The 16,121-nt window shown below is 37.5% G+C and overlaps 1 protein-coding gene across 4 annotated transcripts in view; it reads left to right on the top strand.

Moving 5' to 3' along the window:
* rims4 (regulating synaptic membrane exocytosis 4) overlaps positions 1-16,121 on the top strand; it is a 52,991-nt gene that overhangs the window by 25,330 nt on the left and 11,540 nt on the right. For all 4 annotated transcript variants that reach the window (XR_006821601.1, XM_046029071.1, XM_046029070.1 and 1 more), the window contains 4 exons: positions 2,928-3,072; positions 8,196-8,308; positions 10,334-10,435; positions 13,418-13,557. Coding sequence is in view for 3 of the 4 variants with exons in the window: in XM_046029071.1 (XP_045885027.1) it covers positions 2,928-3,072; positions 8,196-8,308; positions 10,334-10,435; positions 13,418-13,557 (500 nt within the window). In the remaining variant the exon portion in view is untranslated. The remainder of the gene's footprint in view (positions 1-2,927; positions 3,073-8,195; positions 8,309-10,333; positions 10,436-13,417; positions 13,558-16,121) is intronic.

Below are 16,121 nucleotides of genomic sequence, written 5' to 3'. Positions count from 1 at the left end.
GTTTTTTTATTTAATATTTTATTAGAAGCGAGTTTTCCCCATCTGTCAATTCAATCTAGATTATTTATTTTCAAATAAAAAAAAAAAAATAAAAAAAATAAAAAATAATAATGATTAAAAAAAACAATAAACAATAATATAAGGAACTCTTTTTTCATGACTCGAGTCATGTTTTTCTGTTTTGTTATTAATAGTAGTTTAGGTTATTGAGTTCTTGTATTTAAGTGTTTTTACTTTTTGTATATTTTTTAATAAAAAAATGTTTTTTTCTCAGTCCTTCATATAGCCCATGTTTTTTTGTTTGTTTTTTTTTGGGGGGGGGTGGGGGGGGGGGTGCCTTTTTTCAGGTCAGAGCAACTGCCCTTCAAAATTCCTGTGCACGTCCCTGCTTTGTTGCAAACTTGAGACTATGAGCAACCTTGTTTTAGATGTTCAAATATTTCCTGCAGCTGCAGTGGAGTTCAAAGGAAGAGAACCTTCCAGAGGTGACAACCCCTCAAAATCAAAAGGGTTCTTTCATGAGCCCCTATTGTGCACCAATGTTCAACAATCAAACCAGGAACAAATCCAACAGAGAAGAGGCTCTCACCAATTTCTATAAACCCACAGTAACTATAGACACAACTGAAAGGCTGTCAGATACATTGGGATTAAGGGCAATAAGGGATGTGGCGGGGGGGTTCTTGTGCTCCAGAAGTCTAAGGTGCACGACATGAAATCACAAATTCCTGGTTTAATTACGCCAACAGATCTCTGTTGCAAGTCCTTCCCCCTTGCTGTATTTTCTGCCACTTACGTCAACTAGGTTTAGATTTCTGTATTTCCACGTTTGATTGAAAGCGGCAAATCCGTAACTGTTCTCTGGAACCAAAGCCAGTTTAGTAAATAAGTAAATACAGGAAACTACAAGCAGAGATGTAGAAGAGACAGGCTGAGGGACACCAAATCAAATTTATCCCAAACCACTAGAGAGCACTGAGCATCACACTGAAGATATCTTATAAGAGTCCATTTCCCCCTGTAATAGAAATAAATTTGTAGTTCCAACAGAAAATGATTTCCATCACTGATTATATTTATCTTGACCTTTGTACTGTCAGTAGTGTTGATGTATGACAGTGCTGCTGTGCCTGCTAATGGACTAACACAGGAGATAACTGATCATATGGAACCAGTCAGGAAGCAGAAGCACTAACCCAAATCTGCCAACGACCCGTCCCACATGAACGATAGAAATAGCACCGTTCTAGGGCGTTCTTTAATAACTGCAGAACTAACTTCATGGAACTGTGCTTGTGTGTGCATGTGTGTGTGTGTGTGTGTGTGTTTGCCAGGCTTTTCAAAGCATGTTTCTTTCCATTAAGGTGATTATAACTGTCTGTAGAGAAAGAGGGAGTGCAACATCGTTTTAGTTTGGGGCAAAATTTTATTTTACTTGATTGATTTTACCCTTAATCCACTCATTTGAGGATTTTATGCATTTATTCAGTCAGAAAACTTTGAATTAAAACATACTAGCTTCCCTTCTAAAAAGGATTGCTTTAACATTTTACAAAAATAGTGTCACATGGTCTCAGTTCAGTTTCAGGGGTGTGTGTGTGTGTGTGTGTGTGTGTGTGTACATCTGTGTGTGTCCTTACTATTAAAGGAAAACAACTTTCTAGTCCTGTCCTAAAAACAAGGTCAAAGACCCCCTGCTTTAGAGCACTTAATTATAAACTCAACCTCCGTCAACACACACACACACACACACCCGCACACAGGACACCTTGCAGCCACAGATAGGTCCCATAAAGTGCGCTGTACATTGATTTTGTGGTCTATTTTGCAACAAGATGTATGTCTCTGCTCTGAGGAGGAATTGACTACTTTGTCCTTGGCCTTGTTAAAGTGATTTCTCATCATGGTGGTCGTCCTTCTTCTGACACAGATGAGGTCACAGCAGGACAAAAACATAAATAGTTACACTTGAACAGTTTTGGCACAGAAATATGGGGATTCATAAAAAAAAAGGGAAAGAAGGTTTGTACATACATAGAGCATAAATTTACTAATTTCACTGTTTATTTCAATCATTTTTAAATGAATTAATCTTTTTTTTTTATAGAACAACAGATCTGCAGAATCAGCAGCTATGATGTCTTTCTTTCATCACGGTCTAAACTGTCCTTACCTGTAGAGTCCCCTTTTTCGTGTCCTGAGATAGCAGGAAGCAAATTATTTTAATGTGCTGGAACTTCTCAGTGGATATCAATTTAAACTGAACCTGTAGTAGGCCTAAACAGCCAAAAAACTTGCTGTACAGGGGAGACATTAGCTAGCGCTAACCGCCTTCACTTTTCCAGCTGTTGGGGAAACTACAGACTTTCGTTAACGGACACACTTTCACCTACACTGCACATTTACTGCCAGACACAAACTTACTGCAAGTATTTTTCTCCGCTAACTTTCACCATCATGTTCTGCCGCTGCTCTCTCTCATTTGCTCGGCCTCACACACAGGATACAGAATGTCACCATGCTCGCACAGTGTACAGTTAAAATCACTAAATAGCGCACTGATTGCCTATTAATGATTGTGTGACATTTAAGTAGAGTAGTTATTATTCATTCTGCAGCGGTGTGTGCCAAACACATAGGCCTACTGGTCTCTCTGATATTTGCGCGCCACAGACAATCCTGCGGCTGCACTTCCGCGAGTTCCGCCTTTTGCGTTCTGTCAACATTACATTTAAATAATCGATTTTTTGATATTTGTTAATCGAGTCAGAATCTTCTCCAACCCCTAGTTACCATAAACCCAAACAATCAACTCAGTCAGCTGGCTACAGTAACATTCCCTTAAACAGTTTTCTTTCAAAATAATTTTGGTAGATAAAACTTTTGCAGCTGTATTTACTTGTGTATGTTTGCCTGTTTCCCTGCAGTGGATACAGAGGGCAGGAAGTTGAAGGGAGGCATCCAGAGGAGCACAGAGACGGGTCTGGCTGTAGAGATGCCCAGTCGGACTGTCCGCCAGGCCAGCCACGAGTCTATAGAGGACAGCATGAACAGCTACGGCTCCGAGGGCAAGTGAGTAACTCATCCTGCTCCAGTTCATCAACACAAACACAATACTGAGACTAACTATAAAACAATGTAGTCAGTTTAGCTGGATCCAATAAATTCTGACACTGTTTCATGGAATCACGTTGAACAGGATACAATCTTGAACATTCATTTTGGGTGGACACACTGACATGCGTTTAGTTTTTTTTTCCAATTTTTTATTTTGCAGGGTGGGGTGGGACCAGCCTGAATCCAACTGTGGTTCCCTAGTATGTGCCCTAAACATTTGGCTACTGGGGCACACAGTGCAGTTCTTTGTTTGTCTCATAGTTAGCAGGACATTTCAAAAACTGTGAACCAATTTTACTAACATGGGCAAAGGAATAAATTTGATTTTGGTGTGATTCTGAAACCAGGATTTGTTAAAGGTTCTTATCAACGTCCTACAGAGCATTTCTGAGCGTATTTTTTTTGCTTTTATTGCATGAACTTCAATGAAACAAATAATCTGCACATATTTTGGCTGAGGTATGCTCCTGTTAATTATCTTTTCTGTCTGTGTCTGAAGCGTATCTCAACAATTTAAGAACAAATTCCCATTAGCATTTGTGGAGGTTTTGCACTCGGAGAAGTTCCTTCAAGGTTTTTTTGTTTCCATTTTATTATTGTCCTTAACTGTCCCCAGCTAGGGTGTTTCTGTCATCCACAGAAACAGTCCGCAGGGGTGACAGCACACAGAGAGAGTGCAAAGCCAAAGCACCTATGACATCACCAATACTAGTGTAGTACTACTGAATACACACTCACACACACACACAGACACATGGTGATCAGTGCCAACCTGGCTACCAGCTTGAATTCCTGCAGTTACATAACAAGAGGCAGACAGACAGACAGACAGACTGGTGGGAGCTGGGAGGAGAGACAAATCGACAAGTGGCGAAAACAAGGAGAGGTAGAGACTCAGAGAGAGGATGATTGCATCACTGAGTGTGTTTGCATGCATATTAATATTCAATTTATATTTAGAATATGTAGTTAATCTGTTTATGCTACATGGAAATGTTTAGCTTGTATCCCATATAAGAAAAGAATATGTTTACTGAAATATGATGATGCTATCTGGTTTATTCTGTAATGTAAACTCTACATATGGTTTAATGTCGGTTTATTCAAGCAGCATACAGTACACCAGGACCACAGCTGTATGAAAAATGGAAAAAGAAAAGACATTATTGATTGTTGTGTGTAAATGTCAGATCCACACAGAGGCCTTAATCAGATTGAGGTTCAGAATATCAATGTACATGGAAAAAGACAAAAAGGGGAATAATGACGAAGTTTTAGACAGAAAGAGAGAGAGAGGGAAACATAATCTGTGTTCTTATTCAAAACTCTACGGTGCTTACTCCTCTTCCTCCTCATCCAAGTAGGCCAAGCTAAAAACACAAACCATACATACAACCAACATATTTAGTGTAGTCACTGTTTCAATTGCAACCCTATCTCTTAGAAATTATGTGTATATACTTTGAATTTGCACTGAACTGCACATATCCTTTGAAAGAAACCGCCTGAAGTACACACAGCACTTAGGTTAAGGTTAGGGAAAGATCATGGTCTTATTTAAGTATTGAAAGTAAATTTTTATTGCCTAAACCAGTTGTAAAGGAGCACATTTGAAATCGTGTCTTTTTGTGAAAAAAAAAAAGAGATGGAATAGAAGTGCATTTAACACAAGTTGTTTTGTTTTACTTTTCTTAAATGCTGGCATCCCAAGAATCTCACAAACTGACCATGATCCCTTAAAATACAATTATATGGTCAGTGCACAAGACGTGAGATGCATCCATAAAATAATTTCAAGGTGGAGACCCAAAGCAAGAAGATCGACACTGAATTGCTCCTTGAGAAGGTAAATTTCCCTGCCCAATAAAATTCTGCCAAAACCTTAAACTTTAACATTAGTATTTCTCTACAAGCTTAACCTTTGACCCTGCACAAGATAAACAGGTATAAATTATGGATAGAGGGATGGATGAAAACTTTGGGAAAGGTTAGTTAGAAGAGAAGCATCACAACTGTGGCCTTAATCAAAGATGCTCTTCTTAGCTAAATTTTAAAAGTTAGAAAATGTCTGAGTAACATTATTGTTACATAATTATGTTATTATCTCTTGATTATCTTAGACAGAGGAGGCTAAGTTGTTAAAATGTAAATATATTTATGCTCAAAGCTACAAGTAGCACTACACATAGGGAAACTACAGTTGAATCACTGAACTGAGCTTCAACACAATATTATTTAAATCAGCAGCAGCAAACTGCTGCTTGTCTTCCTGCCTGTGTTTCCATCAGCTGTTTGGCTCAGTCTGCTGATTGAATAGCTCTGTGCCTGCGTATGGACAACCATGAATAAGCACTTTGTTAGCTAACACCATCCAATCACACTTATGAGCTTATTGATTTATGGTTAGGGCAAATCAGGACCTGGCAAATGTGTGTGTGTTTGTCTGTGTGTGTAGGTGCTGATGGTGATGATTACACATTGTCTTCTCTGATTAGTTCATGCATCACATGATACAACATTGTCAGTAAAGACACTGTTGACATTTGATTGGGTTTAAGTTGTTCAAGATAAATGTATACCGCCTTTTCAAAAAAACAAATCTTGACCTTTAAGTAGCACTACGTCTGCGGTGTGATGCTCTGATCTATAGAGTTTACAATGATAATGGTGGCAGATTTGCAACGCTGTCTCCTAAAATTTACATACTAAAAATTTTCAATGGCAAATATGTTTAAAAAGAGACATAATGCACACATTCACTGCACAACGACTGCCAAACACAAAGCTGTGTGATGTACCTGCTAAACGATCACTGACATACTGTATTTTATGGATTATCGTTTTGAAAAAGTCAACCCTGATTTGAAGCATGATACAGGGCATGTGTGCTTCATAACATTTTAACCCTGGATTCCAATATCATGGTGGGAACATTTTTGCCATACAAGAATAGAATACTGAACTGAAAGAAGAAAAAAAACTAAGCCACTAAATATAATCTAGGCCACTCACAAAAAAGTAGACGTGTGGTTTTCATTGGTTGTCGAGGACCACCTGAGTGATGCATTATTCTTTGTTTGGTTTTGACTTAACATCCATTTGCAAAACATAAATGATGATGAACAGTCTTACCATTCTGAGCTGCAGTGAATCAAGACATAATAATAATAATACTGAATTATTTAACTTTGATCTGACTGCAGCATGCAGTTTACATTGAGCATCATATTTCTGTGAAACAGTAGTGTAATCCCCAGATGTGCCTGACATACACCAATATTATAATCTAAAGCTCAGGATTTTATCACCCAGTAATACCCATTCGGCTAATGTTGCTTGACCTATTGCATGTCAACACTCTTAGCACACACACACACACACACACACACACACACACACACACACACACACACACACACACACACACACACACACACACACCAGTATATAAATATGTAAATTCTCAGAAACACACAAACATAAAAGCATACAATAGCTCAAACATTAAAATGTAAATCAGAAATAAGGAATATACATAAATATATAATGTTCTAAATAACCGAAAATAAATCAATGCTAAGGTCTGCAAAAATAAATAAATAAATAAATGAATCTAATCTACACTAAGTGATTTTGTGTGTTAATCATCTTGGAGAGAGACTGTCTTGTAAATTATTTTGTAATGACTGTGGTGTTTGGCTACTCACTCTCACTCTAAATGTCAAGCTGTGTGCCTTTGTGTGACTTTGCTGGAACAATCTAGTAAATATTTTAACACATTTTTCCTAAATTACCCAAGACAAAGCCGTTGGGTAATTTAATTTGCAGTCCTTGACTGGACTTCTTGGTTAAAAAATAATACACCTGTTAAATAGACAGTTAAAGTGCTCTAATCAGTGCAGGGATGAATAAAGAGCATGCAACTGTAAACTAGAATGAAATATGGAAAGTAGAGACACGGAGGAGAAATATGAAGGTTAAAGAGATGTAGAAGTAGAAAATGGAGGAAAGATGAGGACAGAAGAAGAAGGCTGCCATAATGAATAATAAACAAACTCACCATAGTGAAATAATGAGCTTTCAATAGTACTGGTCCAGGGTGTTAGCTGTGTCATATTATAAATATGCCATATGTATTACCTTATAGCCTACTTTTTACTTGTCTCTAATTGAAAAAATTCAAATACTTATTACATTAATTTTGTTCATATATATGTAAATTTGACCACTAATTCTTTTATACTTTTACTCAAGCAAAAATCCCTATGCAGGCTCTTTCGAATGGAGCAATTTAACATATTATTGTTATATTTACTACATACATACCTACAGTACACAGGTGTTTCAGTTACTCTGGCTGATTAGACTTCTGATCATGTTACAGATGGGAAGAATTTGCTGTGGTACTACCCTAACAGGTCTAATAAAACTCCCTAGCGAAAGCAAGTGGAAACATCTGCGTGGGGGGACCATGGATGAAGGACATTTAAGCAGAAAGCTGGTCACACATGACAATATACATGTTGTCACCTATCAACACAGAAAAGGGAACGTAGCTTGAGTTTAAACACACATTGACAGTAAACACTGGTTCACCGCCCTGGTTCAGACACACACAGATTGATGATATACATTAGCATCAGAACATGTTAGGGTGGATTTGTCCTTTCATGAAACACACATGCGCCCACACACAACAAACACACACACACACACACACACACACACACAAAGTTGCAGTATATTTGGCACTCTGCCACAAAAGCACTCTGAGCTGATTCCTTTGCATACACGCACAAACACAGGACACAGGGGGTCAAACTCTACAACCAACAGCCTGAGTTTAGTTTCAGGAAACCAATTTGAATATTGGGAGTTTAACAAAGTTGAAACAGGAGTGATCAGATCTTTACTCATGTCTTATTGTCCTTCTTTCTCCTTATTCCTTCAGACTGTTTCTGTCTCAGCTCTGTCTTTATCTTCCAGTCTCTGGCTCTTTCTCTGCTTAATGCAAGTACAATAAGAAGTGCCTGGTTAACCATCTGCCTCTTTGTCTGCCTCTTTCACTCTCTCTGCAGTCTGAACTACAGTGGCATGTGTCTGGCATCGGATGCACAGTTCAGCGACTTCCTAGATGGTATGGGACCCGCCCAGTTTGTTGGACGACAGACACTGGCGACAACATCCATGGGTGAGAGAGAACATACATTTGTATTTTCCCACAACCATCTTGCAAAGCTTTTTCCAGTCAGTCCATCATTTATGTTAACAGAGATGACTAAGGGAAGAAGATTTGGGGATCACAACTCACCTGTGTTTTGTAAAATTACCCTGAAACAGACAACATGAAATCCCATGGAAAACATGAATCTGAAAATTGTAAAGACAAAATTTCCTCACAAAACTGAACCATATGAATGTTGAATTTATTTCAAATTGACAAAAAGTGCCTCATAAATCAGAGCTGTGTCCTACTGCAGAGTTTTTCTCATCGTCCCCTGCACTTATTCATTTCCAGGCTGTATATACTGGATATATTGTATGCAGCCTGTCCTCCACAGCAGTGATCTACTGTAAGTGGGTCAGTTTCCTCGTTGGCAGCCAGACAGTGTCCTTGGCCCGAGAACAGTGACACTGACTGGACCAACTCCATTCCAAACCTGCTGTCCAGTCCAACATTATATAATCCCAGAATAACTTGGCCCTCGTCTGCGCTCTGTCACTTTCAAAAGAATGTATTTGTCATTTTGGGGACATTTAGCTGACACTGTTATCCAGTATGAATTCCAGTGAGAGGGGTGAAGAAAACGTTTCATTTCCCAGATCACAAAATACACTAAAGACAGATTTTGATCTCTAGGGTACAGAAAGAAGTGCCGTTTGGCGCTTGTGCACTGGGTTTATCAGTCACAGAGAAATGCTAACTAAGATATACTGTTTTTATTTGTTTCTTTTTATTGTAACACCAGATAGATAGACATTGAAGAGCTCTGTGCTCTCTAGACAATACTCTGACATTTATGACTTGTCTCGTCAGCAGTTACTGCATTTGTCCTTTTTCTGCCTATCCCAAAAGTCAACTACACTTTACTAAAAACTATTTACAGGACTTCATCTGTGTTTAATATATTGATGAATATCACATGTATGGTAAAGGGTTCAGTTCAGAACACCTAAAGATGGAGTTACATCTTTGTTGTAACTTAAAAGTCTATTTACATTTTTAGAGACATCTGTGCTGTTTATTCTATATTTTGATGACATCTTGTTCATATGAACATTGGATGCATTTAATGGACCTTATACATTTTCGTATTCTTATCCTCTCTCACTTTTTTCTGTACGAGTGTTCCAAGTTGGATTCACCAAACTGGTATTAACTGCACAAACTTGTGATTTATCGTTCATTTCCGCCTGATGAATACCACCTCTTAGGCTATGTGTTCCGCTCCATTTGTTGGCAAGTTTCATTCACAAAAAATGTTAATAAAGAGTAACAAGAAGACTTTCACACCACAGAGCTTCAAGTCTTGCTGTTGGAAATCAGCTGACAAAAACAAAACAAGCTTAGAGATATTAAACGACTGAATATTATAGCCTTCAGTATGGGATGTTGCTGTAAGATCCAAAGGATGATTTTACTGGACAGACACCTGCAACTGGTGGAAGTAGAGATTGTTCCTATGAACTACTGAACTGTATAAACTGCTGCCCTGAAATATGCCAAAAAGAATCGTGCAATTTTCATAAACCTCTCGAATTTGCAAGACATTTTGATGACTGTATGGCGAACAGAATACTATTTAATATTGTGTTTGTTATAAGTGGTTTGTGCATGTGGCCCATTGTGCATTTTTATGGACAAAAGCCTGCAATGCAATGATTATGTTCTTTAATTTACCTAATTTTGCTCTGTTTCTGGCCTTTACTTTGTGTGACCTGGATTTGTCTTCACATTACGTGGGGTAATCTTAAACTGCAGCAACATTCAAATCTATATGCGTTGTATCACCATCTCTTACCAACTACAGTGTCACTAAAATACCTTATTGGTTTATAATGCATCACTGTATATTTATGTTATTGATGTTACTTGATGCAAACTTTTCTGACATGCAAACGTTAATCATCATATTAAAGCCATAATAACCTGAAATGATAGGCACATTTACCTTTTACTCATGTGCACCTGTTCATCTGTGTTTCAACCATCCAGGTGACATAGAGATTGGTCTAATGGAGAGGAACGGGGGTCTGGAGGTGGAGGTTGTCCAGGCCAGAGGACTCACCATGAAACCAGGTTCAAAGGGACCTCCAGGTAACACTCTAGTCTATTTGCTGATCAACCAAAATAATCAAACTACACGCTGTTCAAAGTCAAAACATACTATTTGAATTTGTTATCTTTTGCATTAAAATGGCTGCAGTTCATCAAACGACTCTGTCTCAGAACATGGAGGTCCACCACACCGCATCAATGCACCACAAGACAGCAAATAGCATCAACTACACACAAACAGAACAGCCTGAGGCAGACATTTTGAACCTAATGGGATAGATCCTCAAAAAACACAGCTATGGTCCTTGAACATTTGAAAGATGCATGAGCGAAGAGGAGGAAATGGTGTTTTCAGTGTTTAGGGAATTAACAGGCAGGGCAGAGGGAGGATAAATAAGTAAGATCTACATTTGCTTCTGCTAATGCTGTAGTGGAACATGCAGCTTACTGCTCTGACTTCCACTATTGCTCCGTTGTATCTGTACAGTGAATAACACAATATCAGACGTGTTCATGTGTTCAGTGTTTCTGAAGAGTGTTTTAAGAAATGCTCTGAAATCAATCGGAAATTAATCAGGAAATGGTTTCCCAGCTTTAATGCCATAAGATGGAAAACTCTGTGGTCAACAATGCATGTGAAAGCCAAACAGATCAGTACAGACACATACTCGCATACACAGAATACTCTGTGTCACAGGCAGGAGTACCCAGAATTTTAGAAACAGTTTGTTGCTAGCAGCTAAACATGGATGTATAAAATGTGGGTTGTATGACTCATTATATACATAATATTAGCTTTTCATCCATTTTGCCTTCTGTCTGGCAAAATAAAGGGAAAAGCTAATATTATGTGTGTTTGAATTCCCTGAATTGTACAACAGTTTACACAAGTTTACAAGTTTACACATATATTGAGACCTTGGGAGGAACGCCATCACTAACCAAGTAGGCATTTCACTTGGTTAGTTGTTGTGCTTTAATAGGTAGCTTGTGGCAGTCCATGATTTCCTCAATCACCCAGTCAGGTATGCACTGAACCCAGCCATGAGTGTAACTAAAATCGCACTGTGTCTGAAGGGATATCAAGGATACACTTGCGTTTTGATGAGAAATACTAAATGTAAAGGTTAAGTGGTTAAGAAGAAAACTACACAGGGTACAGTGTTTTACATCTAGTGTAAAAATATGGTGTCTGTACATTTTATTTCCCTACATTTGTCAAAATGATTATTTATTTGGCTTAAAACATTCAAATGAGTATTGACCTACCATTACCACAATGCGCTTTAAAAACACACCATGTCTAATTTATTTGTAATTGTAGAATTTAAACTCCTCCTCAGAATTTTTAAAGTGAACCCCTAGCAGTCTCAGAAACATTGCTGAGGCTGTCAGTGTCCTCAGTGTTAAATGCCTTCCTCTTACAGTTGCAACAGTAATTCAGTGACAGTACACCCCAAGGATTTTCAGCTTCACGCGTCAGTGCAGCTGATTTATATATAAAGTTCAAACTGTTAAAATGAGTTGGCTGCCCAGCTGCTTTTAATTTATATTAAACACAGCAATAAATCAACCTAGCTCTAAGTGGATCAAGGAAAAAATCAGCTAGTTAATTAATAAGATCAGTTAACTCTTATCTTTTACGTCATGGATTTACTTATTGTATTAGTGATGTGAGTTGGTCATGCAAAATAGAAACAGGACTGGCATGATGTCAACATGACTGTGCTGTTGTTTTCTTTTTTTAATTTTACAGCAAGTGGGATTGTGTAACACCAAACTATTAACTCTGATTGTACTTCCCTTGTGTGGTTGCATAATGTTAAACCAGCCATTGATCCTAATTGCATAAGAACAAAACAGCGTCAGCAAAGAAGGAAAAACAAAAACATTATCTGGGAAAGAATATGAGCTATGAAGATAGAATAGATTAAAGAGCGGAGGATATTAAATAGAGAAACGCACAAACAAGAGCCGGAGGAGAGGGAAATGAGTAGAGACCAATTTAGTGTGAATGAAGAAAAACGTGGTAGTGAAAACAGAAAGAGACAGAGATGAAAGGAAGTCTATATACATAGTATAAAGACAAAGGTGAACCTTTCTCCATATTTCAGTGTGCCAGGGTCTAATCTTTAATCTTGTCATCTAACATACGGGACAAAACGCTTTTGAGTGTGTGTGTGTGTGTGTGTGTGTGTGTGTGTGTCTGTGTGTGAGTCAGTCAGTCAAAGTCAGAAGCCTAGCCTCTAATATAGTTTGGGCTTGTGTTACCACAAAACAAAGTTTCTTCCCAGGTCATAAAATCATATCTACAAGACTGATGTTCATTATTAGTAAGCTGTATTTCTAATTTAAAGCTGTTTCATGGTTGCAGTGTGAAAATGAAAACATTAACACTTTCTGGCTGACAACTGATCACAGCGTTCACAGCGTTCACAAATCATGTCAGAGAGATGTCACTGAAAATTATTGTGTCTGTAAAGAGCGCTGGGCATTCAGCATTAGGTGCTGACTGCCATTTTTTGCTTGTTTATGTATAAAGTGTGGTATTCATTTTGCTTAATCTGGTGTTTTCTTGAGGAATTTTCTGAATGCAGAAACCCAGATCATCTAATGGTTTCAAATGGTGTTTGTCTTGCATGAATTTTCCGCAGTGCACCACACTTATCTGCGTTCTCACTTCGTTATCTGTCAAGACATTCTGAACAGAGCTGGTGGAAGTCTTTAGCTGGGTGACAAGAAAATCTTGATAATCAAACTGTTTACAGAATTTATAATAAAGGAATTCATAAAATGTTATTTAGTATAAGTTACAACTGGGGTTCGGGTTAGTATTAGTTCCTTGAGAGTCTCCCCTCAACTCTTCTTTACTGGGCTCTAATGTACTGTGCCAGATTCTATTCTTACCCCTAACATACCAGCTCTAAATTCTTGAATCTCATCAGACTCAACCTCTAAAAAGCTGTATTGCAGGGTATTCTGAGTTCAGATTTAACTTTTGTGTCTGCTGTTGTGTTTTAGCGGCCTACATAAAGGTTTACCTCCTTGAGAACGGGATCTGCGTGGCTAAGAAGAAGACCAAGTCAGTGAGGAAGTCTCTGGATCCTCTCTACAACCAGGTCCTGGTCTTCTCTGAAAGTCCACAGGGGAAAGTGGTGCAGGTGAGTTACACCATCATGGCCCATTCCTAACCCAGACATAGCAGAAAATACACAGTTCTGAAATGAAACAGACATTAGACGTCTTTCAGGTTTTACACAGGGTTTGTTTCACAAAATGTACTTAAAATGACCAGGAGAATGATAAAATAGCAAATATCTTGATGGGCATGGCAGACTATTCACAAATGTGTATTGGCCTGGAACCCCTCAGTTCATTTTCGATTTCCAAGGGGCGTTATCAACAGGCACAGACCTCTGGAATCATATTTCTGGACAAACCTACAACCAATCAGAGCAACGAAAAGTGTGACGTAGCGCTGCATGACATGCAAGTTGGGGCGATGCTTGGTCCATTTTCAAGCAGGAGAAAAATCACAATCTTTCTCAAGTTACAGCTGAAGCGTACACTAAAATGTGTGAAAGAAATAGACAATGCAGTAACAGAATCTCGATTTATATTTAATCAAAACTAGTTTGACAGTTTGATCTGAATTTCGTGAGTACTAGACAGATTTAAATTTTCTAGTTTCTAGTTATAGTTTCCTTCTATCACTTTTTGCTTTGTTATTCTTTTGTATTCCTTATTTCATTCCCCCTTCCTTCATCTCTTGTCCTATGTTATTGGTTTCTGTCATGAGTATGTTGTCATATTCATTCTTTCTTTGTATTGTTTTCTTTTTGTAATTTTTTATTTTGCCTTCATAATGGTTAAAGAAGACACAACACCGACATGCACACATGTTACCTCAGTAATCAGCAGGTAGAAACATTGGTGTGTTCAGTGAGAAGCCTGCAGCTCTACCTCAGGCTGTTCTACTGCTTCTGTCGCTGTGTAATTAGCCACTGAATGCCTCCCACTTAATTATCTGCTGTCTGTGTCGCTGTCCACAGAGTTTCATCAAACTCATTCATACTGGATTATGAAAATCGCTGAAATCAGCAGTGCTTTTCAATTTGTCACTTCCTCATTTAGAAAGGCAGAGCACTGCCAAAGTTCATACTCAGAATTAATTCAAAGTCATTACTCTTATTTTTTTTCAAGTTTGAAACTAATGGCAACATTTTTCAACATCCTCTAACCATTACATGCAGTTAGAAGTAGAACAATCTGAGTTCATTCAGATTCAGGTTTTACATGCTTTTAGACAAATCTAGGTAAATTTGCATCAAATTCTGTAATATTTGTAACTTTGGTTTTAGACCAGTTTGAAAAGATAACCGGTTTGTATTACCAGCTGCTTCATCAACAATCTGACTTTGGTTTAAAAAAACAGAAAGTAAAAACCACAATCCTCTGCTCCATGAAATACATTTTACTTTCCTAAATCTCCATTATTATTAAATCCTCATGTTTCAATCATATTCTGAGCTGGTTTGTCAACTAAGGACGGACCAGTGACCGCTAAAGGACCTGCCTACACGGGGCCAATGGTGAGCTGCCACCCGGCATTTCTCTTGCTCCCTTGGTACAATCTTTCCTAATCTGTCGGCAGGGGTGACTATGACCGTGTTTAACCCAAACATCTAAGCTTTCACTGTTCCCACTCTGCCACTGCAGGAAAGTGCAGCACATAAATCAGCCGCTGGACTAATCAAAACTGATAATGATATTTTGATAATTTCCATTCATATCAGTTTGACTTTTGTATAAAGCCCTTTTTCCTGTTATTTTGTGCATAATGAGTAACTCACAAATGTCATTGGGACAGGTGTGTGTATGGTAAACAGAGGTCAGGTCGGTGGGTTTTAAAGGTTGCAGGTTTGAACCTCTGTGTGTTCAGTGAAATTGCCTTCAGAATGTCCTGAGGCTGCTCTGCTGCTGTTGTTGAGTAATTAGTTCTTAAACACCACTATTCTAATCATCGGCTGTGTGTCCTCTCCTCTCCTCCGCTCTAAACTCTCTGTTACTATCTCCCTTATCGTCAAATTTTCTCTCTTCTCTCTCTCATGATTTGCATGTATTATATATATATATAATAATAATAATGATAATTATTATTTTGATTGTTTGATATTTTGGTATTTGTTGTGTTTTTAAATCTCACATTTGATTTTTAGTTATTTAGTTGTTTTTTTTGCCTATTAATATACACACACACATACGGTTTTATCTATTTATTTTATCAAAATTTTTAATATATCATTATAATAACACATGTGTCATTTACTTAGTTTATTTAATTTTTTTATATATTTTATTTAAATATTTTTTAACACACACACGCTTACTGTTATATTTATTTATTTTAATTTAATATATCATTTTCATTTTCTTACATACTAACACATGCACACACACACACACACACACTTATTGTTTTTACTTTTTTTAAATATTTATTTTTACGGAAGTTTATATTTTATATATATATATATATATATATATATATTTATTATTATTATTTTATTTTGTATTTACACACACAAACACAACTTTTGCTGTTTTATTTCCTTATCTAATGAAATGTATGAAATTAATTGTCCTGTACTTTATATGTAGCTTTGGCAATATTGTTGCAATACATTCATGCCAATAAAGCTAATTTAAATTTATTTAAATTTCT

Source organism: Micropterus dolomieu, linkage group LG18, assembly GCF_021292245.1.
Source record: "Micropterus dolomieu isolate WLL.071019.BEF.003 ecotype Adirondacks linkage group LG18, ASM2129224v1, whole genome shotgun sequence".
Classification (NCBI taxonomy): Eukaryota; Metazoa; Chordata; class Actinopteri; order Centrarchiformes; family Centrarchidae; genus Micropterus; species Micropterus dolomieu.
Note: the sequence above shows the minus strand (reverse complement) of the source record. Positions and strands in the feature narration are given on the sequence as shown.